At 45.0% G+C, this 27,904-nt stretch overlaps 2 protein-coding genes and 1 non-coding gene across 7 annotated transcripts in view; 1 reads left to right on the forward strand and 2 right to left on the reverse strand.

Annotated features, from left to right (window-relative positions):
• Nucleotides 1-2,624: 2,624 nt before the first annotated feature.
• On the reverse strand, nucleotides 2,625-10,565 carry EIF5 (eukaryotic translation initiation factor 5). 2 transcript variants are annotated; one of them, XM_055715698.1, is made up of 12 exons: nucleotides 10,433-10,565; nucleotides 10,073-10,265; nucleotides 7,684-7,963; nucleotides 7,333-7,414; nucleotides 6,940-7,112; nucleotides 6,496-6,607; nucleotides 5,686-5,825; nucleotides 5,009-5,167; nucleotides 4,665-4,826; nucleotides 4,205-4,369; nucleotides 3,795-3,929; nucleotides 2,625-3,023 (listed from the first exon to the last, which is right to left on the reverse strand). In XM_055715698.1, exons 3-12 carry the CDS (start codon nucleotides 7,753-7,755, stop codon nucleotides 2,931-2,933), a joined length of 1,293 nt encoding a protein of 430 aa, XP_055571673.1. In that variant the 5' UTR covers nucleotides 7,756-7,963; nucleotides 10,073-10,265; nucleotides 10,433-10,565; the 3' UTR covers nucleotides 2,625-2,930. The 2 variants fall into 2 exon arrangements, with proteins under 2 accessions (XP_055571673.1, XP_005437933.1); XM_005437876.2 differs by lacking the exon at nucleotides 10,433-10,565 and having other exon boundaries at nucleotides 10,073-10,422.
• On the reverse strand, nucleotides 6,000-6,123 carry LOC114015520 (small nucleolar RNA SNORA28). Its single transcript, XR_003559514.1, has one exon. It is a non-coding gene; the product is annotated as a small nucleolar RNA SNORA28 (small nucleolar RNA).
• A 72-nt stretch (nucleotides 10,566-10,637) lies between the features above and the next one.
• The window catches only part of LOC106631080 (exocyst complex component 3-like protein 2), a 55,593-nt gene continuing 38,326 nt past the window's right edge, over nucleotides 10,638-27,904 (forward strand). The window contains exons 1-3 of one of the 4 annotated variants that reach the window (XM_027803439.2): nucleotides 19,617-20,095; nucleotides 21,022-21,946; nucleotides 22,953-23,040. The gene's annotated coding sequence lies outside the window, so the exon portion shown is untranslated. Of the gene's footprint in view, nucleotides 10,702-19,616; nucleotides 20,096-21,021; nucleotides 21,947-22,952; nucleotides 23,041-27,904 lie in introns of those variants that run through there. The other 3 variants (XM_055715696.1, XM_055715695.1, XM_055715694.1) reach the window with 3 other exon arrangements.

Below are 27,904 nucleotides of genomic sequence, written 5' to 3' on the forward strand. Positions count from 1 at the left end.
GTATCTGAACACCAAGCTGCCTTTTGAAGATGTACTTGTTATTTTTAATCAGATAGCAGCAGCAATAAATTCAAAGACTCATTAAACTTTCAAGTCAGACTTCTTCCTTCCCTTAAGTACTCACAAAATGAACACTCATTTTCATTAGCTGATAAATCCTCAGTTAAGATTTGAGACGGAAACAGCAATATGTATATGAAAATAGGGTAAGGAATGAGAAATGTTTGAACTCAGCGCTAGGCATTTCATAGTTAGCAGTGGCCTCAGTGCTTCTAGAAGCCTCCCCTATGTCTGAATATTAAGAGTACCACTTCATAATACACTTAATCTGATCCACCTGTGGGCTTCCACAGACAAGAACACTTTCACTCCTTGCACACTCCCATGTTTACCCCCAAATCTACCACCATATAGCTTTGCTATGAAGTCACCAGCTGACTGATCTTACGGAGAACTGTTTTTTGGTGGATTTATTTCCTAGTTTCCCTACTGGAAGAAATGGGTCTGTTTTGCTAGTCGCTAGGTCTTGGGGTAGGAAATAAAACAAAATAAAAAAATTATCCCTTCGGTGACTGCAATTACAATCAAGTTTGCTCTAAACTGAAACTTCATCACGTCACAGCTCATAGCAGGTGCCACCACCACACAACACATACTTCACAGAACCCTTCTGGTCACATCCTAGAGATGGCATCAACCCAGATCTGCAAAGCCACATCTGCAGACCATCAGCACAGAGCAACCACGCTAAGAATCAGGCTCAGAGGATCAGGAAGGGGGTACTGCCTGTGCTGCAGAGAACTCTCCCGTGCAGTTACAGGCCCACGGCATTTCTCAACACCACAGCTGCGACACTCCTGGGAAAGAACGTGGCTTCTCATTATTCCCTCCGCTAGCAGGAATTCTGCTCATAAAGGCAATGCTGACTCAAACTGCTACCCCCAGAGAGCTTGCCCAATGTACAGGCACCCACCCCTCACTGCAACAGGTAAACAGCTACCAGGGAGGCACAGCCTGAGAAGTGACTGGGAGATCCCCAGAAAGTGGAACTGTTCACCAGCATTGCTAATACCCAGCCTTCTGGTGCAAGCCAGCAGGAAGCCCAGGGCTGAAACCTTGCCTCCACCAGGACATATTTAACCCTTCCCTCTCAAGCTTTTGCCACCACCCCTCAAGTTCTACCCTTTTGCTTCAAAAAAAGTTCCACAGATTCTAGCCTCTTAACTTCTACCCACATGGAGCAGACTCAGCCCATGCCCTTTTCCAAGGCAGTATGAGGCAAACATCAGTTCTGTAACTGCTACACTGTATTCAGCACGGATTTTTTCAGAGGATTTCAGCCTTCCAGGCAAAGGCCTGTAACAATGTGCTCACAACTGCCACACAAAGAGAGGCATGTGCCTGCACCACAAGGAAGAGAGACATCTTTCAGAGATGTCACACAAGACTAGCAATTAATCTTCCCGTTTCCCAAGCATGAAAATTGTCAGTTCTTTTGAAATACAAGCCTCGTTTAAACTGAAAGAATGATTTTTCTTTTAGAGAAACCAGAGATAAACCTGCTGTTTACACTAAAATTCAGTTTTGCACTACAGCCATAAACACCCATCTATAATGAGAACATTTCCAAATGCTTTGTGGCTTCACCCATCTTTCCAACAGTTTGTACAGTTGCCAGTGCTAATTTGACATCAGGGCCACCTCCAATGCCATATTGAGTTCAGACATCCACCCACTGTGAAACAGGAAAACCTGCAGCTCAAGTCACCACCGATGTAAGCAGCAAACAAGATCTTCCCCTTCAGCCAGTTCTCAGTTCTGCTAAAAACAGTGTGACTAGGCAAAGCAGCTCACCATGCCCCAAAAGCCTTGATCTCTCAAAACTTGTAATACTGAATCTCACAATGAAAATCCCCCACTCTCTCGCACATCGCCCCACCCCCACCCCCCCCAGTGGAAGGCTGTGAAGGCCAGCAAAAACTTCCCTCCCAACCCCCCTGCACTGACCCATGCTCTTACACCACAACCTCGTCACCCACCATGTCACACCAGTTTTCTGATTTAGATGAATTATTTCTCCTTCAGATAGCTCAGCATTGGCGTTACAGGGTCTACAACACTCCTTCCAGAGCTACACAGGTCAGCTTCGGGGGCTCCTGTGCTCCAAGGCAACGGATGGCAGCCTCTTGCTGCATCTACCCCCCCATCAGACTGGAACAGGACAGCCACAGCCAACAGTGCATGCCAACTAGAGGCACCAGTTCCCTCAGCTCTAGTCAAAGCACCCAACACCTGTATTTAACAGAGCTGTTATAATCTTCAGAAAAAAACACAGACCCAAGGTATTCACTACACATGGAAGTTTCTGTTAAAAAAACAACAAAAAAAGCCTGCAAGGCTCAGAATCCACTGTTGCCTTTTGTTTTAAAAAGCTGGCATCCATATGCTGTAGATTACCCAACACCTGCTTCTTGCCCAAGTTTCACATCTCCACTGTTCCAACAGCCTCTAAGCTAAGGCTATTTTTTTTTGTCTCATTCCAAAGTTCTTGTTATTTTGCCTCAGACTTTGCATGTTTCACCAAGTTGTGTACTTACTTGAAAAAGGGAGTTCAGAGTCACAAATGAAGACTGACCAAAACCAAATCCTTTATTTCCACAACTGTATAAATGCGCTCCAAGTATGGCGTCCAACACAAGTTAGAAAAACAAGATAGAACATGCCAGTTGCAAACTAGATCAGTTCACCAACGTGCTGACTCCTTGGTATTAGGCTTAGTTACACAAGACCAGTCACAGTAAAAAGATACATTTTAGAGTACAAAGTAGCAGGATGTTAAGCCATTTCAGCTTGTGCACATACAAGTCACACTTCTGGCAGAAAACGCAGAGAAATTTGTATTACTATGCTGGAAGCTATGTTGCATCACTTTAAATGGCATCAATATCGATATCATCGTCTTTATTGTTTGCAGGCTTCACAGTTTCAACTTTAGGTACACTGGCAGTTGTAGAGTACACCACCTGTGGAGACAAGTCACTTTATTACACCTACTGCCATTAAGCATGAGAACAGCTTTAAACGTCAGTAGTTGCACCACCCGCCTGCTCAACAGCCCTTCTATTGCCATGAACTGCTACACACTGCTCCATGTTCTGAAACGCACTGCACAGCATCTGCCACTGCAGGAGTTGATACTGTATAGGACACCCGAGTTAAGGGATGTTGACATTACAGTAACACCTTAACATCAGTCTTTAGAGGGAAGAGGCATGCATCTGTGGCAGTAGGAAGCAGGATCTCATGTTCAGCAACAGGAGCAGGTATTACTGGGAGGAAAACAAACCCACCTGAAAGGAAGCCCAGCCACACTCTGCTGGAGTGTAGGCAAGAGATTTTACTTCGGTCTGAACTCTGAGGAAAACAGTGATTTGTTCTTTAATCAGTTTTTCTAACTCACACCCCACCACTAACTCTTTAGAACACGAGGCTTTATGCCCAATACCTTGTCAGTCTTCCCACTGTATGAACTACTGTAGGGGAGACTGTACCATTCCACAATGACAGTCTCTGGCTTAATAAGATGAATCTATAGTGTTACAAAAAAATGACCTTGGGTAGACAAGTGATAGTGTAGCAAAAATGCTTTGACAAAGCATTAGAAACCAGATGTTCCTCCAGTTCCCAACATGCACAGTAACCCATGAATTAAGCTATTTTATAATGCAAAGAGAAAAGTTAAAGGACTTAAGCATGCAGGCTGGAGTCCTTTATAGTAAAAGAACCTTTCCTACCTCTATGTTTTCGTCTTCATCCTCTTCTTCATTACCGGAAGATTCTTCTTCAGCTTCCTTCAGCCATTTAATAAATGGTTCTGCTTTGACACGGATTTCTTTGGCAAGCTCCTTTGAGACGTATTTCTTTGAGGCCTGAAAGGCAGAAGTACAGACCTTCTGAAAACACTGAAGCAGTATATGTCAGATCATACCCAGATACAGCAAGAGCCCAACTGAGAACTCCAGCCTCACTCCACTGCCTTAACAGCCCATTTTGAAAAAGGGAAGTTTCTCCCAGACAGTAACTTCACTCAGATTAGTTGTTTAAAGACATCTGCACAAGCTATTACACCAGAACAGAGAAACCAGATGCAATATGTTACATTCAGGTACTTAGCTGGTACAGTATGTGAAATACTACCCCTTACCTTTTCTGCCCAGCCAAGGATGACTTCTTCTTCCAGAAGATCTGCATCATACATTTCCTTCAGAATATGTGGTATTTTAGAAATAAGCTGAGACTGATGCATGGCTACCACACACTCGAAGCCATGGAGAAGGTACCGCTGAGCTTTCTTGTTGTTGTGGCAGAACTAGAATTGTAATAAAAGGACAGTGAAATTAAAAAGCATGATAAAACCAATTGAACTAGCCTTTTCCTCTCCAGAGCAAACTGCTGCTTCTGCTCTTAACTCAATGATGCAGCAAAATCTACAGCAGCTCATACTATCCCTGCGAGCAGTTCTCCCCAGCTAAGTGGTCCAAAAACCATGAACTACAGAAAGTCTTCCCCACAGTACCAAGCAATCCAGAAGTGTCAAGCAGTTGGTACAAAAAAACAACACAACAGTTCTCGTTACACTGGGTACAGAAGAGGAGACTGCTTACACGAAGGAAGTGACGTCTGTATTTCCTTATCTGTTCACGAATCTTTTCGTCAAAGAGTACTTCAGTGAGAACTAGTGGGCCCATAGCCTTTACATCCAGTCTCTCTGCTTCTGCTACAATGTCTTTGTCAGAAGTATCAATGACACCTTCTTCCTTCTTTTTCTACAAGATGGGAAGAGATAGAAACATTTTAAACCTACTGAGGTCTGCATCAATGCTCTATTGCGCTGCTTCCTTCCCCAATGCTGGTGAAACCAGTACTCTGGTAGAGACTTAAGCTGCTTGCTATTAAGTCTCCTTAATAACATCTTGTAACACTACAGCAGAGTGGCTACTCTATTCACCTTCACAAAATCAAACAGTATGTTGACCCTCTCCTCCACTGTTCTTTCCAGGTCTTCACTAAGTGTGAGGTTCTTTGCATGGTCACTGATTTCATCCATTCTACGCCGCTGGGCTTCTTCTGTCGTGTCTTCACCCCAGTCATCATCATCCTCCTCCTCCTGAACAACAAAACCAAACCAGGAGATTCACATGATGTTACTACAAGCTTAGTAATTAGTGTTGTTTCTAGACACAGACTTGAGAGCATTTTTAGAAGTATTTTTTATTTTTCCCTGAAGAATTTGTTACTCTGCGATTTGTAAGCCAAAAGATGGAGAGAGGGCAGATACAGTAAAATACTAATGAAAGCTAGACACCAGTTTTCAGCAGTCTGCAGCATTACTTGAAGTGCAGTCATACCCCTCCATCTAGTATACTCATGGTATACTCCTTTTTCAGAAACCTGGACTGTTAAAGGATATGCAGCTTTCACTCAGCAAGGAGCATAAGTGCCGTTACCAAAGAGTTGCTAACTGCTACAGAGGAGACACAGATCCTTCTATTGCAGCAGTGAACTCTGGATACAGCAAGAACTTCTGGTGCAATGCTGACTAGCAGGGAATACCAGCAATTTTTAAGCTTTAAATCGCAGCAAGCCACCACACACCCCTATCTCCCCACTTTCCCTTCAACTTACCACAACCTGTGGAGGAGTTATCTCCTCCGGTGGTGGGGGTGGAAGTGTCTCATTGCTGGACACAGAACCATTCTCTTTGTCCTTGCCTTTTCTGTTCTTCTTCTCCTTTTCTTTCTTTCCTGTACCAGTGTCACCACTTTCTGCAAGTGAATTTTATGTTTTATTCTATGAAATAGAAAGCTAAAAAGCCCCTGCAGTACTGTACCTCTGCTAAATCCCCTATGGTACCCACCCCCAGACATATCCAGGGCTGATGCACATCTGCTGGGGAAATCCCTGGTTCCAGTGAATGTCTTCTCTCATCAAGACCTAAGCCTGTCCAAGTCTATATAACAGGTGACCTCACAAAGCAGAGACCCCTGGAATAGGTTAGACTTTTCTATTCTAGCAAGCTTAAATTGCAGCAGGCAACTATATGCTTACTACAGAGTGTTGCTTGCACAGAACAAGTACATTGCAAGTAGCATTTAGTATACTTTTACTTCCTACTCTTCTACTTCACACTGACTTAAAGGCAAAACAGCAAACTGCTGGCTAGTTCTCCTCCTTCCAAGTTTTGTCCCACAGAAGCAAATCCAAGTCTAACAGATAGTTCTACTTGGGAAGGATACAGGATCACAAGGCAAGAGACTACTTGTATTGGAACTGAGTACAGTACTATACCCTGACCCATAAACATGCTCTAGGAGTATGCTGGAGCTTTTTTTTTTAACATATTAATTACATGTGAGTGATAAGTTTCCCTACTTTGTTGACAGCACTCACACTGAAGAGGTTCCCTTTACCCCCACCAAATAAGGAAAGACTTACCAGGTGGGTTTTTGAGAATGAACGTGCAGAGTTTATGGTTTGTGTCAAGCATGCCTCGATAGCCGCAGGCTTTGCAAGAGTTACCTATAGTTTGTTTCTTAGGATTGACATGCTGTGTAAGAAAACAACCTCCAGTTAATGTACCATTTACAGAAAAATTATGTGTTAAAACCTAAACCCAACATTCACATTATTATCTCCACAGAATGAAGCCAGAGAGTCCAATATCTTGTATCATAAGCCCCAACAGAGCAAGTTTAGAAGCAGTAATTTAGCTTGGAACTTCTGAACAGTTATAAATGTGTAACTTTCCTAAAGGGGTGTGTGTAATGGATTTTCTCTTCATAGATATTCAAGTTAGGTATTAACATCACACCACTTCCAGAAACGTCTAATCCAAGTGTTTCTGTACTGCTACCATTGATACAGAGAGAGAGCACTCACCAGATCAGTTTCAGGATTCTCACACTCAGGACAGAGAACAAATTTTTTAATGAATCCATCCAACATGTCTTGCAGCTTATTCGCCTCATGAGATCCATTGACAATGTAACGGTCATTCTTAACATCAAACTGGGTCTGTGCTCCCAGCTCACAACCAAAAAATTTGGTAGGATCTGTAAAGAAAGTGTAATAACCACCACTGCTGTCATATCATCACTGTGATTTTTATACTGCAATTAAAAAGCCATTGCTTCTGTTACTTCAGCCCGATATGATCCCATTTATTTCTTACAGATCCTCAAAGAATGGTATTAATGCTTTATTAGCTACTTAACACTACCACTTCATACACAAAAGCAGGAAAAGAATGCTGTACCTCTCCAGACTACTTACACGTTGGAGGCCGATTAAGCGCCTTTGCAACGTCAACCATGTTGACTATAACCGTCTTTATTCCATTTCCTTTGCCCTCCACCTAAAAAAATTAAAAAAAAAAAAAATCATAGTTCAGTGACTTCAACAGCCAAATCCAACATGTATTCCTCATCTCACTACAAAGTTCTGCTTTGAAGCACATCTTAGATGAGCTAATATGCACTTAGTGTGGACAGAAAGAAGCAGACATCCTCATCGCCCTCTTAACTGGCTGAACATTATCAATGCTTCATACCCCTCTTCTTCCTCTATGAAGAGAGCAAGTAGTGGTAAGTAGGTAGTGTTTCACACCAATGGCTATTAAGTTACCTTGGCAATCAGACGGGGCATTTTGTAGCGATAGAACTGATCTGAAACACTGCGGTTGACGTTGACAGACATTTTGCCTTATTAGTAGCTTTATCAATAAGATGAAGAGATCTTTGATTGCAGTTTTTTGGTATCTTCTGTCTGGAGAAGACGGGATGACATAAACGACTGCAAGAGTTCTCGGTCTCTGACATGAAAAAATTTTCGCCACTGAGGCTGTAAGGTTCTTGCTTGTATGCTATGTTTCCCCAATACAGGTACCAGTGGCTGCGCAACAGCTCTGCAAGTGTTATAAACAGAGAAGAAATTAAGTTTATCTTAATGTACATGAATCAGATCTTGCTAGAGAGCTATATGAGGGACTGTATTTACGTTGAAAAGAACAAAAAAAAATTTATGAACTAGTACATTCTTTACACTATGGCTTTCTTCAGCTTGTGGAAGTGAAAATAGCCACCAGGAATTGTACTGCTAAGGACCTTTTCCTCAGCTACATGACAGAGCTTTCCACCCTCATTCTTCTTACTACCCAAAAGCCACTGAACAGCTTAAGACTATTTTCTGTACAATTAACTTCTGCAGGAATGCTGTGATCAATAAGGATGGGAAAATAACACTGCTTGATTTATTATGGAGACCAATGGTTCCTGCATCGAGATGGTCATCTGATATGTTTCAGGCTGCAGGACAGAGGAAACCAGGAGAAAGATGCTGAAAAGAGTTTTGAATTCCATATCATAGCATGAACATATCATAAACTGAACTCTGTCAGAATGTTGATAAATACCAGTAAGATGAATCAGCAGCAATCTGTAGCCCAACATAGTTTTTACATGGCTTACCAGTGTTTTTTTTGATCGGAGTGGAAAAAAAGTTGAAAATTAGTAATTCTCCCTCTCACATAAGGATTCTCATAGCAGTTCTGTTGAGTTTTGACTTAACAATAAGCCTGATAAAGTCTGACATAAGTTGACGCTTCACTGTAGAAAGCCTAGCAATGCAGAGGTACAGAGCAGTGCAGCAGCTTTTCCAGTCGATTTTTTTCTCAGGGGAAGGGAGGAGGGGAAGGAAGAAGGAGGATGAATCCTATTACTGAAGTTGCCTTAAGCAGTATTTACATATTTAAATTACCATGTGCCTCTATAATCAGATCTAAGCGTACTTAAGCCACAACTGGACCCTGACTACAGCATGGCTGTGCTGACACGTCATCATGTTGTTATTGTTAATGACAGAAGCGTTGACACATTAAAATCGCCTTCTGAGTATTTATAAATAAGAGCATGCCTATCGGTGCCACATGGTCCCAGTCCCTCCCCCTCTGGTCAGCTTTACAACCTCTATACACAAGAAGCAAACAGATTTGTACGTGCCTTGTGTTCTACATGAGCCCAGATACAGTTTTGCCCTTCCTTAACAAAAAGTACACAGCTGACTTTGTTTCAAGCACGAGGTTTCTTTCTTCAAGATGTCTAGAAAGAGCCACCATGTAACCTGACCACGTGCTTGCAGAAGCAATGAGGAAGCAGGTATTTCGGTGACTGAGCATGAACTCTCAAAAAAAAAAAAAAAAAAAAAAAGGGGGCCGTTCCCCCTGCTTCCTGATTACAGCTTTTGTCTGCTGTAGACTAAAGCTCCCTCTCCTGGTCCCTAGGACACCTCCTCCCAAGCACCACCCCCCCATATGCTTGCACAGAGGAAGGAAAAAGCGGGAAGGCAGACAAGACTTTCTGCTTCAAAGCACCGTTTCCCCGCCCCACTCAGCCCTGTGATGAGTCATAAATGCAGCAATTAAGCATTGAGTCAGCCCTGGAAAAGATGGGGGGGGGGGGGGGGGGGGGGGGATAAGTCACCTCCAGCCAGGCATGCGCTCTCCAGCCGCGAAAAGGGGACGCTCCGCGGTTGTTGCCCCCCCTCCTTGTCGTGTCCACCCCCCCACCCCCCCCCCGTGGCTAACCCCCGAGGCACAGCCCCCTGCCCCCCCGGCGGCGGGTTCCGAACTGCGCCACAGCTCCCCCCGCCGCGCGACCCCTCCCCGCCCGGGGAGGCGCGGCCCCGGCCGCCGCCATCTTGTCTCGTCGCATGGCAGCGGTAGGGAATTAAAAGAAAAAAAGATACAAACCCCCAAACCATAGGAACAGGAGACAACCGTAACTAAAGTTTTGAAGCTTTTAGGCGTTTCTTTTTTTCCCCTCGTTTCTTTTCCTCCTCCCGTCAAGGTCCCGGACGCTCCGTTACAGAAAACCTCTCCCACTCTCCCGTTTAACGACAACCCGCCGCCTCAGCCCATCCTAAGGCACCCGCCCGCTCCCCGCACCTCCCCAAGAACCAAAACCTCCTCTCGATCCCAGCTGCCCTCACCCGCCCTAAGCCCAGTATTAACACTCACCGTTTTCGTCCAATAAAGACATAAACCCAACGCTGCTCGCCCCGGGCTGCGACGAAGCCGAGTGTGCGAGGAGAATAGGGCCGTGGGGGCGCTTATATCCAGGCGGAGAGGGAGGCGGAGGCGGACGCCGCAGCCTCCGGGTCCCGGCGTCCTGGGGCGGGCGGTATCAGCAGGGACAGCAGTGCCGGGCAAACTGCGGGCAAGACACAATAAGGGGCATCGTTAGCGGCGACACCTGTGAGGAGAGGGAGGAGGAGGGGGGAGAAAAGGGAAGGGGGGAGGGAGAGGCGGCGGCCGGCGCGCAGCTCAGGCAGAAAGGGGCGGTTGATGGGACCCCGGCAATGGCTGCCCCGTACTCACCTCTAGAATGTTCTCGCTCTAACTGAACAACGCCAAAGCTGGGATCAATCAGCCAGCGGCGCGCCCCGCCCCCCAGCCCCACCATTGGCTCGCCTCTCGACTTGGGGCGAGTCTATTGGCTGAGACCTCGCCGTCCCCCCCACCCACTGGTGGCAACCGCTATCAATCAAGGCACCCCTGGTTTCGCCTCCCTCCCCCTCTGCCCTCCCCCCGCCAGTGCCCCAAAGGACATCGCGTCTACATCGACCGAGTCTCGCGAGAGGCGCGCGGTAGGGGGCGGGGGGAGGTGCGGGACCTGGTGAGGGCTGAGTCAGTGCTGCGGGGCCCGGCCGCCTCACGGCCTCCCGTCCCCTCCCGCGGGGTGTGTGAGAGCGTCCCCCCCGCTGCGGGCAGCGCCGCCTCTCGCCCTGCCGCAGGGAGAGGCCCCTCGGCTTCTCCCGAGGGCTGCCGTCCTGCCGGGGGCGAGCGGGACGCCCGCGGCCTAGCAGGGTCCCTCGCGTTCGGGCCGGGCCCGCGCAGGCCGGCGGTGCTGGGCTTTTCGAAGAGGGCCCCTGCCCCGCGCCCCGCCGCCCTGTAGGAAAGAAAATTTGGGTGGGTTTTGACTCGTAGTAGACCGAATGCTTGACGTCACAGCAACTATATTACAAATAATTTAAAACAATTAAGTGGATGGATAAGTTGTGTTTTTCCTGTGCAGCCTGCTTTCAGGGTGCAGGAAAGAGCCTATTATTTAACCAGTGTCATAAAGACTCAGCTTTGGGTGGCTCTGCGTGCTTGGGCAGCCTTACAAAAGATGACATGATTGTCATTGTATATCCTCTATTGTTAATGTAAAATGTCGTCAGCCCTCTTTTGTTGAATTGGGGACCCGGGGTGGAATATATGCTTGGATGTACATTCACCTAAAAAGCAGAAAACATTGGTCCTTTTTATTCCTGTGCTTTGTTTTCCATCTTCCATCTTCACAAGTCCAGTGTCACAACAGTTTACGTATTTTGGACATTTTAGAATCAGAATAATGTTCAAGTGACAAAGAACTTTTTTTTTACTTCATAAGTTGAGTGATGAACCAACTCTCTTACCCATATAAATGCTCCACAGCAGAAAAATGCTCCTCAGTTCCCGTCACTGTGTCTTTCTGAATAACGTTGTAAAGCTTCTTGATGGCTCTGTGGGTGTATAGAGGGAACAAAGATATGTTAGTAGTGACACTGTTTAACATCATATACTCTAAATCTCTTCCTGCCTGAAGTTAGTTTTGAAATGTAGGTTTCCTGGGCTGACTTTGATACCATGTTGATGTAGTCAAAGGAAATACCCCTCCTGTGAACCGTCAAGTACATCTTGAAAAGTTTTAGTGTGATGTGCAAAAGATCTGCTTTCAAATATGGAGGTGACCAATAAATGAGGTTTTCTTACAAATCATAAAAGCTGAGCTATTGTTATGATCACTTCCAGTGACACACAATACTAAAAATCTTTTCCCTCAAGTGGAGCAATCAGAGATAAATGTGCTCATCTCAGTGCTTTCTAATAAGACCCTCCTACATGATGGCTGTGGTGCCCTGGTTATACATTTCAGCCTATGGAGTAGCAAGTGTAGCCATGGTGCCGTCCTGTAAAGCATCATGTGAGTCTGTCTTGGACTTCACTATCTGCATTTGAAAAAGTTAAAAATTCTTCAGGATATGTTAACTGTCTCCTTGATAAATACACAGCAACGCTTTTTAAAACATGAGAAAGAGGGTTAGGGCAAAATAAGGAAGCATCCTCGAAATACGTGAGGTTTGGCAGTTACCATGAGGGGAAAAAATCATAAAAAATGTGGGAGGCAAGAAAAGCACAGCAGGAACTCCTTTGCTGTGAAAATATGGAGCATGTATAACTTGCTAAATGCCTCCTGTCTGTGGCTTTAGTTCCATGCTACAACACCTATGAGGTTAATAAATTACGAGTGTTAAAGCATACTGCTGCCAACACCACTTTATTGAGCAGCAAAAGGGAAACGGGACCTTGGATTTGGTGCTATTTGTCTTAATGAATAACTCTGAACAAGTATGATTAGTAGCATAAGGGAGGATTATTTTTTTTAATACATAGTATATAAATCAACATCATTAAGTTACCTTTTAAGATAGTGCTCCTTCTGCAAAAAGCAAGTCCTATCTAGATGAAGTCTTATGATATTCTTTCAGATTATACAAAAGAGAGTGAAATTGTGGATTGTTGTCTTCTTGGTGCCTAGCTGTTGATTTTTTTTTCTCACCAGAACAATTCATTAATATTAAATGTTGGATCCCAAACATTTTTACTGAATCTTTATAAGTTTTTTCATTTTAGTGCTTTGTCACTTGGACAAGGCAGAAAAAATATTTTATGTCCTCCCACTTTAAAATGTCATGGTTTCATGAATCCTGCAGTTCATAGTTCACATCGCTTATGTGACCTTCAAAATACAAACCACTTGTGTACTTTGCATTTCATTGGTAGAAAGTAAACAGGTTTTATATATACTTTTGTAGTTAAGACATTTTAAATGGCATTAATGATTCAGGTTTTGGAAGTGATTTTGTGCCTGGTGTCTGAGAATAGGAAGTTTTCTGCAGCGGACCTTAGGCTGTGTTTCCTTATCACAGGAATTTTGTTATCATTCAGTTCAGCCTTGAACAACTCACGTTTGGTCTATGTTGCCTTAGCCAGTTTTTATTAAAAACAACAAAGAGTCAATGCCTGTGATAATGCAGCAAAATCAAAATTCTATTGAAAATCTTAATATAGGTCTATATTTAAAATGTAAATCTTCAAAAAGGGGCGTTGTAATCATGTGTGTATGTATTCTCTCGTAGTTTTGTGTCCCGTCTGCAGTTTGTTCTTCAGCAAGTTTTTCATCTATCAGTGAGGTGGTTGGCTATACACGTAATCCCATTTCAATACCCACTTGGTAACCTTGGCCTTGAAGAGTGTTTTTTCTCTGCTGAAATCTGTATGTGCTATCTCCCAGTGGCTGTTTCAGAGCTGTTGTTTGGTCCAGTGTGGGCAGGAACCCTTAGCAGCTGAGTAAGTGATTCCTCGTCATGCCATCTTCACGGCTTTGGCTGTAATTTCAGTAATTTCAGAAGATGGAAGGAGGGTCAAGATTATGTATAGCTACACTGAACCCTGAATGACAATAGCCTTTTTTCTTCCTTTCTTGGCAATGTGTAGAGAAAGTTTAATTATTTACATGCCAGGTTTGAAAATGCAACCTTTGGGGAAGCATGAGTCCAAAATCCTTTGGGTTTGACACTGGACACTGATCAGTAGCAAGGGCAGATGTTAATTCTGGTTTTACTGTCTGGGAGCTTCACACTCTTTGCTGTCCAGCAGCTCACTGTTTGTCTTGGGGAGACTCTGTGAAAGGACATCCTTTCCATGCTCTGTAACAGTATCATTCTTGTTAGCAGCTATTAGTAGTTCAGGAATGAGTAAACAGAGAAAAAAATGGAGAGCAAGTGTATGATGGTAGTTATATATATATATTTCTCTGTTATTTATGGTAGTTATTTTTGTTGCTTCTATTACTACGCAGAAATGCTAAAATCTCCCAGCTAGTGTTTGGTCTGAGCGCCCTGAAAGGGCTCAGTATTCAGCTGACAGTGTGAGGCAGGCTCTGCCTCAAATCTGTTGTTATTGTCTCAATAGACAGAGTGAGACTCCCTCTTGCCCTTCCTCTTCCAGTATGTGTCTGCCTATGTAAGGTAGGCACCTCAGCAAGGAGAAGCAATCAGCTTTCTCTGCAGAATATGAACTAGTGTTTCATAGCTGTAAATGCTGAGGGGAAAGGATGCTTTTTCCGTATTCCAGAGTTTCCTATCAGGGCAAAGGATGCTTTTTCCATATTCCAGAGTTTCCTATCAGGATGCAGTGTGGGGGTGAGTAGAGGCTGGCTGGATAGGGGAGCAGTGCTAAGGGGTTGCTGGGCCTGACTCTGGTTAGCGCTACGCAGTGTGAAACCCACACACTGGGTCATCTGCTGAGGCAGCACTGCCTGCCTGTGCCAACACTGTCCAACACCTAGTACATTCACCATGTTGTGTTAAACAGAGTAGGGGTGGCTTCCCAGAGCAGCATCAAATTTAACGGGCCTGCTGTCACTTTGGCTTTCACGAATGAGGCTAAAGTAGGCAGAGTGCATCCTGGCTCCATTTGGATGTATGTTTGCTGGAATATGCTTTCCAAAATAATAGTAGAAACGTACCTTTTCTCAGACCACCTGCTACACTTGGAAGAACTAGCAAGCTTCCTGAACAGCTGAGTAATACCTGTCCATGTGTGCTGAGAGAAGGGCTACAGACTATCATATGCATCGCTGAGTTTTAAGCGGTGCGTCTCTTCAGCAATGCATTAAAAAAGTGAATGGGCGGTCGGGCTGCCTGTACTCTATGGCCATTTGAGGGGTCTCACTGTGTTTGCTAGGGTACCATGGATTTTCATCATGGTAGTTATTTTTTAACAGGAACACACTGATATGCTTTGCATGTTTTTTTCTGTGTTGGTGATTTTTCAACAGTGTATCCTTACATTTGGCATTGCAGTTGGCTGGTTCTTTGTCTGCGGGAGGAGTCTGGAATTTTACAGGCAGTAGCTGTTTGGGTGAAAGGGCAAAATAAAAGTATCCATTTGAGCACATAAAACCAGGTTGTCTCTGTTTAAAGAGGAAAATAAACAAAGGCAAGCTCACAGAAATGAATGAAGAGTGCAGATGGGGTGGAAGTTCCATCAGGAGGTCAGTTCTGCACAGCACAGTTTGGAGGTCTGTGAAAGAGAGAGGCCCCCAGCTTGGAGAGCTGTGTTTTCTGTATGTGTCTCAACAGTAGGTTTAAGTGTTGGTGACAGGAATCAGAGAAGCCAGGTTTTCTCAGTTTGTCCAGGTAGCAGCTTTGGCTACGGGCCTAACTGGCAACCACTAACATTATCTAGCACTTGCATGCTTGTGGTTGGCAAATGTGCCTGCTGCATTTATATGACTGCTGAAAGAAGTGGATGTGGGAGATAAGGAGCCCCTGGGGAATGTGGCTTCCAGCTGAGAACGTGCTGTCAAAGCTGCCTGCCTGTTCATTATGCTCGTTAGCAACCACTGCATTTCCATTTCCCTGCAACTTCTCATAGCCAGGCTTCAGACATCAAAATCTATCTGCTTGTGCATTAAGTTAAATCTCTCTTCCAGTATTGTTTTAGCAATTTACACATTCATTTCCATTTCATTAAAGAAATTGCTCAGGTCCTCTGCAGCTGTCCTGTGCTTTGCCAGCATCTCCAGATATACATCCTCTCTCATCCTTTTTTCTTTGACCTCTGATGGTCTGGCAACCAATGCTGTGATTATCAATATTGACTTCCCAGCAGATGTTAAGTCCAAGTAGCAAAAAAGAGTAATGAGCGCTTACAGTTACCTATTGGCTTTCTGCTTTTCCTAAAAGGAAGGTGTGGTAGCCCCTGGTTTTGAAAGCCTATCTCCAGAGCCTTCTCCCAGTCTGGGGAGACCTTGGAGAGCTTAAGTGCTCTCAAAGCCCTTCTCCTTTTCCACAGAAACATGTGGCTGCTGAGCTAGTTCCTAGAGGTGTGTGCACTGCTGTTGAGAGTACAAGAGCATGTTTTACCCTTCTGTTCTGCTCATTTGAGCATAGAGGAGTTTATTTGCTTTAGAATAACACAAGGACATTGCTGGAAGAGCTGGGGTCTGGAGGCAGTACTGAGGCCCAGCTAGGGGTTACGTTTGTGCTTCTGCTGGCAGATCTAGTAGAGAAGGAGGTATCCCTGATGCTTGTGCTGAAAGCAAGGAAAAATCTGTTTTGAAGGCAAAGGAAAATCTCCATATTCTTCAGAACTAAACCTTTGAAGGTGCTGCTTGGCTGGGAGGGCAGAGCTGTGCATTTGGGAACAGACAGCTAGCCATATAGCAGAAGGTTTTGTCTCATAGCAGAAGGTTTTGTCTCCGATGTCTGATTTTATATCCCTTACAGAGTTGCCTCTCTGGCACCGTTGAAGGTATTTTTCAGGGCATTACAAGTTTTGTACTGGGTAATGTTGACTTTGTAGGTTGTAATTCAGAATTTGGTGCTGGTTTGGTATGTTTTGCCTTGAGCTTGAGTAGAGCTGTTGTGGGCCTCTTAATAAAAACCCAGGGATTACCTTTTGTAATGAAGCAAATAATACACGACTGCAATACAGTGCCAAAGTCTTTGACTGCTCTGGTGGTTTGCAGCTCAAATACTTGTATTACTGAAGTAAATGATTTGCCAAACATGGGGGAGGGGGGGGGGGGGAAGGAGTGAAAGTAAGAAACTGGAGGCAGAAACTTTGTTCTATGGTTTGCACAAGCCATGTGTTACATATGTTTAGGATAATATATAGACTAGTAGCAATATTACAATAGCTGCAAACACACATGGTTTCCAAGAGCTGTGTAATGAATTAAGTCTGGTTTTGGCCTATGGGGATTCTGTGATGTCTTACAAAAGCTGACCTGAAGCACTAATGTTTCATTCTACCCATCTATCCATGCCTCATGTACCTGAATGTCAGCGTATTTGGAATTATCCAGGGGGTTCAGGAACAGGTAGATGGGGCTGATGAGACAGGCAGGTGCATAACACACACATAGATACACACACCACCATTGCATAAATCTTGCTTGTTTAAGAAATGAGGCTAAAAATACCCTTGAATATGAATCCAGGTCAAACATGGTGTTGACTGTAAAGTCTAGTGTGATTTTATTGACCTAATGTAGATTTTTCTTTTTGAGAACAACCTAGGAGACACACTTTCTTTACAAGGATATTACTACCTTGGACTCTTTTCAAAATCACGTTTTGAAAGGTTTTAAGACACACAGTTGGGTCAGTGAATGCTCACATGCTTAATGGAGGCTGAACCTTGCCTTGAAGCTCAAGGATGTTTTTTAAGACTTTAAGAAACAAATCCTGTCTGTATTGATTGTTTTTGAGCTTTTTACTTGGGATGATAGTTTTAGGAAACAAGCTTTCCTGAAACAGGCATTTTCACGTAGAGTGGAAAGGATCTGAAATAAATGCTGATAACGTGATTTGTGGCTACCACACTCATCTGGGAAACTATGGTACCAACAATCGGATTGCATTAGGTGGTAGCTGTGAACACTTTGGCACCATAACTCTTTCAGAACTTGATTTTAGTATTCCAAAATGATTATGTGGATCTCAGTGAGATCACTGCTATAAACATTATTCAGCCCTTAGGAGTCTAATTTATACTTATTTCACTAGTGTTCTTAACATGCCTTTTCTTTAGGTTAAGCTTTAGTTGCAAAAGTAATTTTAAGCACAGTAGCATTTTTGCTTCAGTGCCTGATGTAGTCATGGGGCATCAGAATAAGCTGTACATTGCGGCTGTGCAGGTCTCTATGGATTTTGTATCTGGTATGTTTTTTCTGTACTAAGAACACAAAGTAGGACTTCTTAAAGTTGCCTGCAACCACCCTACCTTCTAAAACATGAGATACTCAAGAAGAATACACTGGCTGTTTTCAGTGTTGTTTTGCTGCACCTCACCCACAGTTTGTTTTTAATCATTCTCATAAATGATTTACTGTTCCCTTTCTATCATGTTACTTTTTCATTGTTGTTTCCAGCAGGCAAAAAGCTTTCAAAGGGTTCTTTAGGGTTTAATGTATTGTTTGTCCTAGATATTGGGCATGACTTATTCAGAAATGTGTAATAAATACACAGCTTCTCTCATTTCTGATTGCTTGCACAGTTGACAGATTAATGGGCGACTAGGTGATGGGTGAATTCTCTGTTCGAGATGAAGTTGGGGAGGGTGTGTGGGTGCAGGTGGGATCTTGAAGGTCATATGTAAATGCTTGTGAACTTATTCAGGTCCATGGAGACACACCATTTTATACCAATGGATAATATACCGTTTGACTCAGAGACTTTACTTTTGGGGTGTCTTTCCTGGTAGTGGCTTTGTGCACTTATCCCTGATGATTCCATACAGATATAATACTTACGTCTTCAAAGATGTATACTTATAAGTGGTTATTTTTAGTTTGTAGATATCCGGTTCTTTTGATTAGTTATACCTACTGTGGCTAAAGAAGGCCCTTATTTTCCCTGCTTGCTTTTTTTCCTGGTGCACTGAGACACGGAGTGCTGTGACAAGGGGCTTTTACAGTTCAGTCTATCTGCTGCGAGGGCAAGTCTCTATGCGAGTCTATGTGCTCTGGAGGATGTTTACTAGTACATGTTTGATAAAACTTCTTTTCATTTTATAGATAACAAATTGAGAATCTCAGTGCCACTGCTGCCTCCACAGAGACTTGCTGAGTCGTACAGATGAAGCCTGAAATGTCTCCCCTTGCAGATGTGAGGGCGTCCCACCACTTCCTCTGCAGAAAGCCCCAGGCTACTGCATTCTGCACCCTGCAAAATGTCAGGGTGGGCAGGAGGGTGAATGGCTTGGCCCTTGCACCTTGTCTGGCAGCATGCTAATTCTGGTGCATGGGGAGGCATATGCTGTGACGTGTGCGGGCAGATCGCTCACAGCTTATGCAAGTCCTTGAGCAACAGGGAAGCGAGCAAAGTAGCAGTGGGCTGCCAAGTCACAGCCTGCTAGCTAGGTTGCTTGAGAGTCAGCACAAACCTCCTTATCTCCTGCTATGGAGAAAACTGCTCAGTAATGTCTTCTCTTACCCTAGCAAAAGTCTTAAATGAGCAGCTCTGTAGCTTACTTTGGGTTGTGGCAGAATTGCCTGATTTTTGCCTGTTTACTTACTGTGATCTGGAGCTGCAAACAGGGTTGTGTTTGCCGTAGTGATTCCAACCTACATATTTCTGCTGAGAGATGTGATCAATGTTGGGGAGGTCTGTCTCCCTGCATCTGTGGACTCTGCACAGGGCTATTGCACAAGAGGCTGTGCAATGTAGTCTTCTAAAAAACCTGCTAATGAGAACAACTGAATCAAAGGGGAGTTATTAGTCATGGGTTTCCCACAGCAGTCTCTTTCATGGAGTGCTTACTAATGACTGCTTCTCAACAAATAAATATCAACAAAAAAATATCAGATAAAATGAAGTCAAATTCTTAAGCTTTTACTCAGGACCAGCTAAGATTCAGCCATTTGCTCTGACCACTTTTGAAAGCTTGGCATGCATCCCTTGCATGGGAGAACTGTGCCAGAGCTGTGAAAAGCACTATATGTCTTAACTCTTGTCCTGTGTCTTGTATCTTGCCCATTTTCCACTGTGTTTAAAGCTTTTTAGAGGGTCTGTCTTTGCGCACAGTCCATGCTAAGGCATTAATGACAGAGAGGATTCTGTTCTTAAATCCTGGTTTGAAAATCTCTTCATAATATGTCCCTAGAAGAAACTCCTGGTTTGTTTATTTTGATTTGTCCTCTAGCTGTGGCTGGATGCCCAGTCATGGGCCAGAATCAAATTGGCCAAGTACCAACACAGAGCAATTTGCAGCTCCATGTAAGTGACTTCAGTTCATTTTGGCCATATCTCTGCAGCATTTCCCAGAGCCAGTCATCTGTGCTTCAGCTGATCAGGGTGCAGTAAACTGAACTCTGGCTTGCCCGCCTAAGCCTGCCAAGAAAAGCATTAGCTAAGCAGAAACAGCTTGTAGCTGAGGGCAAAGGTGAGCATGCATTAAGTATCCACATCTTGATACAGAAAGGATGCAGCTACAATCAAAACAGGGGAAAGGGGACTGGGCAGACAGACAGCCACCTGAGGTGACCCAGGAGTGCATGCCACACTGCTTGCTGAGAAAGGCCTCTTTGTCTCCGTGCATTATGCCTGCCTGTTTTGACTGAGATACAGAACAAATGCAAGAAACCCACCTATGTGGCCTTGATGATGTTTTCCTATTTCTTGGCATTGCTTTATTGTGCTCAGAAAGGCCTTGAATGTGTTGGACCATTGTGTATATCTCAGCCCCAGCCAGGGAGAGATATTTGTGCAGCTGGCTTTGCAGTTCCCCTCTCCCTAATGTGCAGGCTAGGGGATAAAGAGGGTGTCCGAATGCTGGGTCACCTTTCTAACAAGAGAATCTTGTTATGCTGCTGACTCACAGCTGGGAGACAGGAGAAAGAGACTGAAGTTCTTCCTCTGTGTCTAGGAAGGACCGGGGAGGAGAAGGGAGGAGGAGACCTTTAACCATCACCTACTTCTTTAGCACTGGCTGGTGTGTCTGCCTGATCCTAAGTCATAGAGCATGGCAATATTTGTATTGCTCCCCTGTTCCCATTTAGATCAAGGCGTGACCAGCGTGACCTGCATTTTCAGACCTTATTTTGAACATAGCTAATGCAAGCCTTGCTCTGGCAGAAGCCCTGCTGTGCCCATGAGTATCCCTCAAAGAGACAGGACCCTGTTTCTTAGCAGTTTTATGAGGAATGTTCTTATGAGAGTTCTTGGACTTCGCTTGGATACACACAATTCCTTCTTGTTCTGACAAGGCTTTACCACTTTGATAAATTCTGTCTATAACATCACACACCCCCTGCCCATAGGCTATAGATAACATGACTGAATTCCAGTTGCAACTGGTTCTCTTTTCAGACCATCTTTCACATCTATTTCTGCACTGGCAAAATTGTCAGACTGTGGGCCTTGAAGCTGAGCATGAGCGCACACTGCTGAACATGAGAGATACCAGTTCTGTGTTTCCCTGAATTTTGGCAGTATTCAAAAGATTGGATTTACAGGTTGACCTCTCTATCTACCAAATGCCTGTTTGGCAATATAGTTTTCTTGAATGGCATGCCCAATTCCGGATTCAGCTCGGTGCTGTTTGGTGGGGCTGTTTTGTGGGAAGGGGAGGCTTCCTCGTTCTGCAGTGGGTTCAGGTCCAGCCAGGAGACACCGTGGGTGTTGTCATGAGGTAGTGCAGTCCTTTAAGCGGTCCTGGCTGTTGTTAGCAAGGGGCAATTATAGCAACAGGAATGCCTGGAATGTGATGTTTATTTCTTTTAATTGCCCTCTGCTTTGGTGTCCAGCAGGGACGACCTCGAAGCCCATTGGCACGACAGTAGTGTTTGCCCCTTTTGGAGGTTTGGGACTATGTGGGCTCAAACCCGCTCCCTTTGCATGGGGCAGGTTGAGATAAGCCCCACGGCTGAGCTCCCGCCCTGTGTCTTACTTAAATCTTTCCTATTTCCCATTAACTGTGGAGCTTTAAAAGTTAAACAGCAAGCCTCTTCCCTTCAGACCCTCTTCTTTCTTCACTGCTCTCATGTTCATTCTCATTCCAACTCCCTGAGGGGAAAACCAAATGCCATTTGCAGTTCACTGCTGCCTATGACATTTATTACCTCCGTCTTGCTCTCTCTCAGAGCATGAACCCAGCCAACCAACTTCTTATCAGTTTGACAGGCTGTGACTGTTGTCCTGGTGACCAGCATAGTTGCACTATCATCGTGTACAGAAGGCAGTGAAAAAGATGTCTTGACCTGTGGGTGCAGCTGTGCGTGCACATGATATGCCAGTAAGTCACTGGGATACACAAAGATAAGATCCAAGTCTTGGTCTATGTATGTGGAAGATGAAGCAAAAACAAAATAGAGAAGCATGCAAAGTTAATAGCTATAAAAGAAGAAGTGAGAATATGTGTAGGAGCTGCAAATGCTCAGCTCTTCGCAGCGTTTGTGTACCTGTAATTTAGTGCATTTGTATTTGAGGCCTGCCAGCCTGCTGTCTCTTTGCCTTTCTGTCTTTTTCTACCCACTACTACCATTTCTTCCATTTCTTGCTTGGGTTTATGGACATGAGAAAGAAAAATGTTAGTAACACTTATGAGTCATGTTTTCCATGCACACACACTGTGCTTAACCCATTCATACACACATTCCCGTACAACGTTGACTCCAATTCACTAATTACTCACGTGAATTGATCAGACCGATTTTTGTGGTGCCCTGTCACAGATTATGTCCTAGGTGTGAGCCCTGCTTGGAGTAGCATACAATCCAAGTGGAAGACAAGGAGCAACAGATGGAAAGAGATGGGGAAGGGAGCACAAAGAGAGAGCGAGGCATCATTACTCAGCACATAGGCAACGGTGTCAGTGCACCAGCTGCCTAACGCTTGGGACAGCTTTTGCAGGCTATGCAGCTTGTTCTTGTTTTAGCGTTGGCTGATCACTTAGGTATTGTCAGCTTTCAGCCGCTGAAGACAATGTGGGATGGAGTAACCTAGGTAAAGCCAGATCCTGGCTAGTGCAGGCTATATGTTAGTTAGGGTATAAGAACATACTTAGGTCTTCTACCTGGGAAAGGCTTGTAACAAGCCTGCTGCTTTCTGTGCTGAGCGGGTACAGCTTCCACCTGCTGGGGTGCCAGTGGGGCACAGCCCAGAGGCTCGTGTGTCCTGTGGTATGTGTGTGGTGGCATGGTGGTGTAGCCATGGTTGCTATGGGGAGGAAGTATCCAGTTAATCCCCAACCCAGCTAATCTTCCGTGGCTAATTGGGGGTTGAATATGGTTGGTTTACAGTAAAAGCTGGCCTTTCTGAACACTTACAACCAGGCATAGCTCATCAGACATCAACAAAGTCCTGCACCGGACCCAAAATCGTGGGAAGGTATGTCTAATCTGCTGCCTGTCTTGTTCTGCTTATATATCTGTGTCCTTAGTATTGCCCTTGCCGGTGTTTACTTATCTGCGACCTCCAGATGCCTTGCAGCAGATAGGTTGCTCAGCTAGACCTGCCCGCCCTCTGCTCACATCCCTGTATGTCCAAACAGCCTGCATGGGGGGGATTTCTGTGGGAAGAGTTGTGAGGGGGAGCTGATGCAGCGGATCTGTCTCCCAGGAAGGTCTCTAAGGCAATGCTTCAGGACAGGCTGTGTTTCAGTGGTGGTCGGTACAGAGAAGGGATACGCTTGTAAACAATATGAGTCAGCCCCCATACCACAGCTCCTGGTGGGAGGTGCCACATCTCCTGCCTGAAGGATTAGAGCCCTGCTGACTAATGAGGAGAGGTTTAAGGATGTTGTGGGATGGAGCTTCTCCCATGTAAAATTCATGGTGCTAGCAGGCCATCTTAAATAAAACATTACCCTCCCTGAAAAAGACACAAAGTCTTCATTTTCATCTCATGCTTTTTCCTAAAAAAAAAAAAAAAAAAAAAAAAAAAAGAGGATGTTTAAAGAATGAGGGAATTCAGGACTGTTTTGTGTGTGCCAGTCTGATGTGACCCTGAATCTGCTCTCACAGCAGGTTTGCACTGGAATGATGCATGCATGTTGTACATAAGGAAACACAGCAGTGAGGGGAACATCACTTTGGTTAGAGGAGAGGACTCATGCTTTCTGATTAGCAGAAGCAAATTTTTCACTTGCATTTTTCACCTCTGCAACAGTTTCAGATTCTGGGGTGGCTCCATGAACTTCAGTGACATAGTGCATGGTGCTGGTGGGCAACAGAGCAGACCTGCACCAGCTGTCTTCTTACCAGACAGCTGATAACCTGGCTCCCGTTACACCTCTTCTTCTGCTTTTTGTTTGCCAGCTCCCCTATGCCTGTTGTCCTGCATTCATTAGTACTTCTTCTGTTACTGACATCAGACTGTTTTCCTTGGGCTGCTCGTAACTGTCCTAGGGGTGTATACTGAAATTTCTAACGAAATTGTGAAAGTACCTTGAGCTAGTAAGGCATGATTATGTGGCCCTTCCTTTGTAACATGAGTTCTTCCTCTTATGGGAAGGCTGATAATTGAAGAAGAAGCTATTGTTTGTTGTTTTTACAAAAGGCTGTTGAGATAAATGGGAATCTGGCACCAACAAGTAACTGCGTAATTTCAGGAGAGTGACTGGAATGGCTGGAAAGCAGTTTTTGCTACTAATGACTGCAGAGAATAGTTGCTGCCTTCAGTTCTTTTTCAAGGCAGTATTAGTTTGATGATTTTAACAATAAGATAGAGAATGCATGTGTCAGTGACTGATAAAGTACATTTTATTTTTGTATGAATTGATTCCGAAAAAGCATAGTTACACAAAATGCAGTGCAACATCAGATGTGATGTATTGCAGGTGATAGGTAGCAGAAGTGACCCATGTGTGAGTCTTATGTGAGGGATGGAAAAAAAATTGAAAGTTTGGGCTATAAGAAGCTGTCTTCATAATATTTATCCCAGACCACTGGTTTTCCTGGGAGCAATGTTAGAATCATGTGGCATAGAAGTGTTAGATGATGACACAGTGACGCATGGCTAATCCTCCAGCCAGCTTGTATCGCCCAGGCTATTCCAGCAAATTTGAAGGGTATGTCCTATATTCTTAAAACTAAGCATCTCTGCATATGATTCTCACTCCCCCCCTGAAACACAGAGCTGAGTTCCCATGCTGTGCCACATTTAAGAGAGCCTAGCCTTTCACCATTCATTTGTGCTGTTTCTGTTTGCAGGAAAATCTACAGTTGCCTGCCCAGTGTGAAGGACGTAGCTTGTGTAGCTTTCTTTACAGTGCTTACTTGATATTCTGTGGCAGCATGGTCTTCGCTGGAGAAAGAGATGTTATTTCTAGTTTGCAAGTTGAATTGGATGCGGTCCAGTTGTCTTTGTCTCTGCCTATGTTGTTTCTTTTGAAGTTCTTGTTTCTTTTTTTAGGGGCAATCACCTAGACAGTACCAGCAGTTAGCTCCAGGAGCCAGGCTGCCTGGAATGGGAACTTCAGGGCTTGAGATCAATTACAAAGGACAGATGAAAACAGCTTTTCTGAATTTGAGTGTATGCACTGCGTTGGTGGATTGCCGAAGAGGCAATCGGGACCCCAAAAGGGCCCTAGTTCCTGGGGCAGCGATTCCTGGGCAGAGGCACAGGCAGAAAAGGTGTCAGCAAGCACCAGGCCCTCCCAGCCAGCTCAGCCCCTTCCCCGGTGGCCGGAGAAGCCTGTCCTCATGTTTTCATCCTCTCAGCAGCAAAATACTATGTTGCTTGCACAGTCTTGAAGCCAAGAGCCAGCAGTGTCTCCCAGCTGTGCAGAAGCCCTGGACTAGTGGTGGTGTCCTGCGCAGGTGGGCAAGCAAGACGCCCATGCAGGGCTCCCCTCCTGCCGAGATGACTTGCCCTAGCAAGCAGCTTTTGCCAGGGCCATTGCCTGATATGCAGCCTGTAAAGGCGCGTGACTCATTGGCCATAGAGTTGACCCTGTGCCCTCACAGGTCATATACATCTGATTTTTTTCATGTGAGTGGAAAGTCAGAAGACCTGTGGGCCTGGAGACTAGTTTCTGACACTTGGTGACAGCTAATTTCTGGAAATTTAGGCTGTGGTTCTTCTGCTGTGAAATACATGCATCAAAGTCTTAGCTACTCATTCTGATTCCTTCTGTTGTTGGTGGGGAGATTTAGGCAGTGCTGGTGTGCTGCTTGGCTGGCCTGTTTTGGACATCTGTATTCTCTCGAGAGGAAGGGCACTGCCCATGCCCATGCCTTTTTTCTGCTTATAAAAGCAGTCTGGATTATCGGCAGAGATGTAGAGTTCTTCATGCTGGTCATGCAAGGTTAGCAAAAGGATCCACATCCCCAGAACTTGAATCACCTGTTAACTCACGCCCTGGGCAAAGACTCTGGATTCCCCAGACAAGGCCAGATGAAAACCAGGCAGTTAGAGACCTGGACACAGAGGGTTGCTGCTAGGTCCTGACCATAGGGGCCCTCTCCCCCTCGAGGGGATCCACCCTGGCTTGGTTGTCTGATGGATATCTGTCTGGGTTGTGACCTCTAACTTGCTGAATGAAAAGCCGGTACAGAATTTCATTGCCTCAAGTTGTTTTGTTTGTGACAAGGAGTTACGAAGAGGTCTCAAAAAATGAACTTGAACCTCTGGACAAGTTTTCTGTTGCTGAACTTGGCTCTCCTGCTGACTTTGGTCTAGCTGCTGAGATCTTGGGTTTAGCCTTTCAGGAGTTGTGAAGATCTAAGTGCGATGTTTTCTGTCATCCTTCAAACTCTGCCCGATTCCCCACCTCCCATAACCCCCTGCATATTTTTTGCTCCATGTCCTTGTCCCTTGTTACCTGCATCACTGTCTTGCCTTTTCATAGCCTCTCCGTGCTCTTGTCTGGTTTGCTTTGCTCACTGCTGCGTGTGCTTGGTTTCATTGACTGCCAAGGTATGCAGCCTGCGAGATCTCTTGATTGAGTCTGACTTTGCCTTTTAAGAAGAGGCCTGAGATCTCAGTAACCCACCCAAAGAACTGAAAAAACAAACCACCCCAAACAGGACAGACAGGAAAATATACAGTGGATCTTTCTGTGCTCTCATAAATAAAAGGCAGACAATCACATGGTTTTCTAAAAATAATACCCATAGCAAGCGGTTCAGTAGGAATAATACTGACCTAGTTTGCATATTGCCCACATGCAAAAAGTAAGTTGGTGAGGAAAACCCAATTGCCCAATGCAGTATTTGCATTTGCTGAACCAGATCTGAATTGAGAGGTGGTTAATTAGATCTTACATTCTCCCCTCAGCAGCCCCTCTGGAGGCTTCAGAGAAGGAGGGAAGGGGGGATGCTCCCTGGCAGCATAGCCCGCAGCAGGTGGGCTGGATGTGTGGGTTGTGCCTGTGTGGTGCAGCAGTGAGGGTCCGCATGAGCAGAAGTCCTCTTCTGTAGACTCGGTCTGGGATGTTCATGTCTTGACAAAGGGCAGAATATCTTTGTGATCAGAGGACCTGCATTTATGTATGTTAATTTAGCTTTCTGTCTCCATCTGTGAGGCACATCAAAACATTTTGGTATTGAAGGAAACTTCCTTTGACTGCTCAGCTCCTGCCCACCCCAAGGACTTGGTCTGTGCTCCTGTCCTTGTCCCTACAGCCAGCACTGCAGTGTAGCCCTGGGGTGGGAGCTGTACTTTGGGGGATATGCAGGTGTCTTGCACTAGCCCCTGCCTGCCAGCTCCTTATCCCCCTGAGGGAGATGCTGCTCAGGTGCTGGCCTGGACCTGGAGCTGCTCTTTGTGGGCAGCTCAGCATCAGTGACAACAGTGACAGCAGCCATCAAGGGCTAGCATCAAGCTGGTGTCCCTCACAGTGATGGACATCCTCAGTGTCCCCCGATCACTGGTGAGTATTACTGGTTAATATGAAAGGTTACTGGCCTGGCTTATGGAGGGGCCCAGGAGGATCCTGGGGGGATGGGGAGTATGATTGTAGACAAAATGGATTGGTGGCAGAGGCAGGAAGAAAAGGACTTGGAGGTCCTTACTCCAGGGCTGACCAGCCTTTCTGTCCCTCTGAGCCACATACCACCACCATTACATGAGTGCCACAGAATGCAATTCCAATCTCTTGGAGAACTGGCACATGGAGAAGCGTCCTGTGTGGTTCAGCAGTAGGACATGGCATTGCCTTGTCCTGGCCTTCCTAGCTTCCCAGAGGTGATGGATGTGTGCTGTGCCTGCAGCTGGATCCCATCACGACCTGGCAGCATGGGGCTCAGCA

Source organism: Falco cherrug, chromosome 7, assembly GCF_023634085.1.
Source record: "Falco cherrug isolate bFalChe1 chromosome 7, bFalChe1.pri, whole genome shotgun sequence".
Taxonomy (NCBI): Eukaryota; Metazoa; Chordata; class Aves; order Falconiformes; family Falconidae; genus Falco; species Falco cherrug.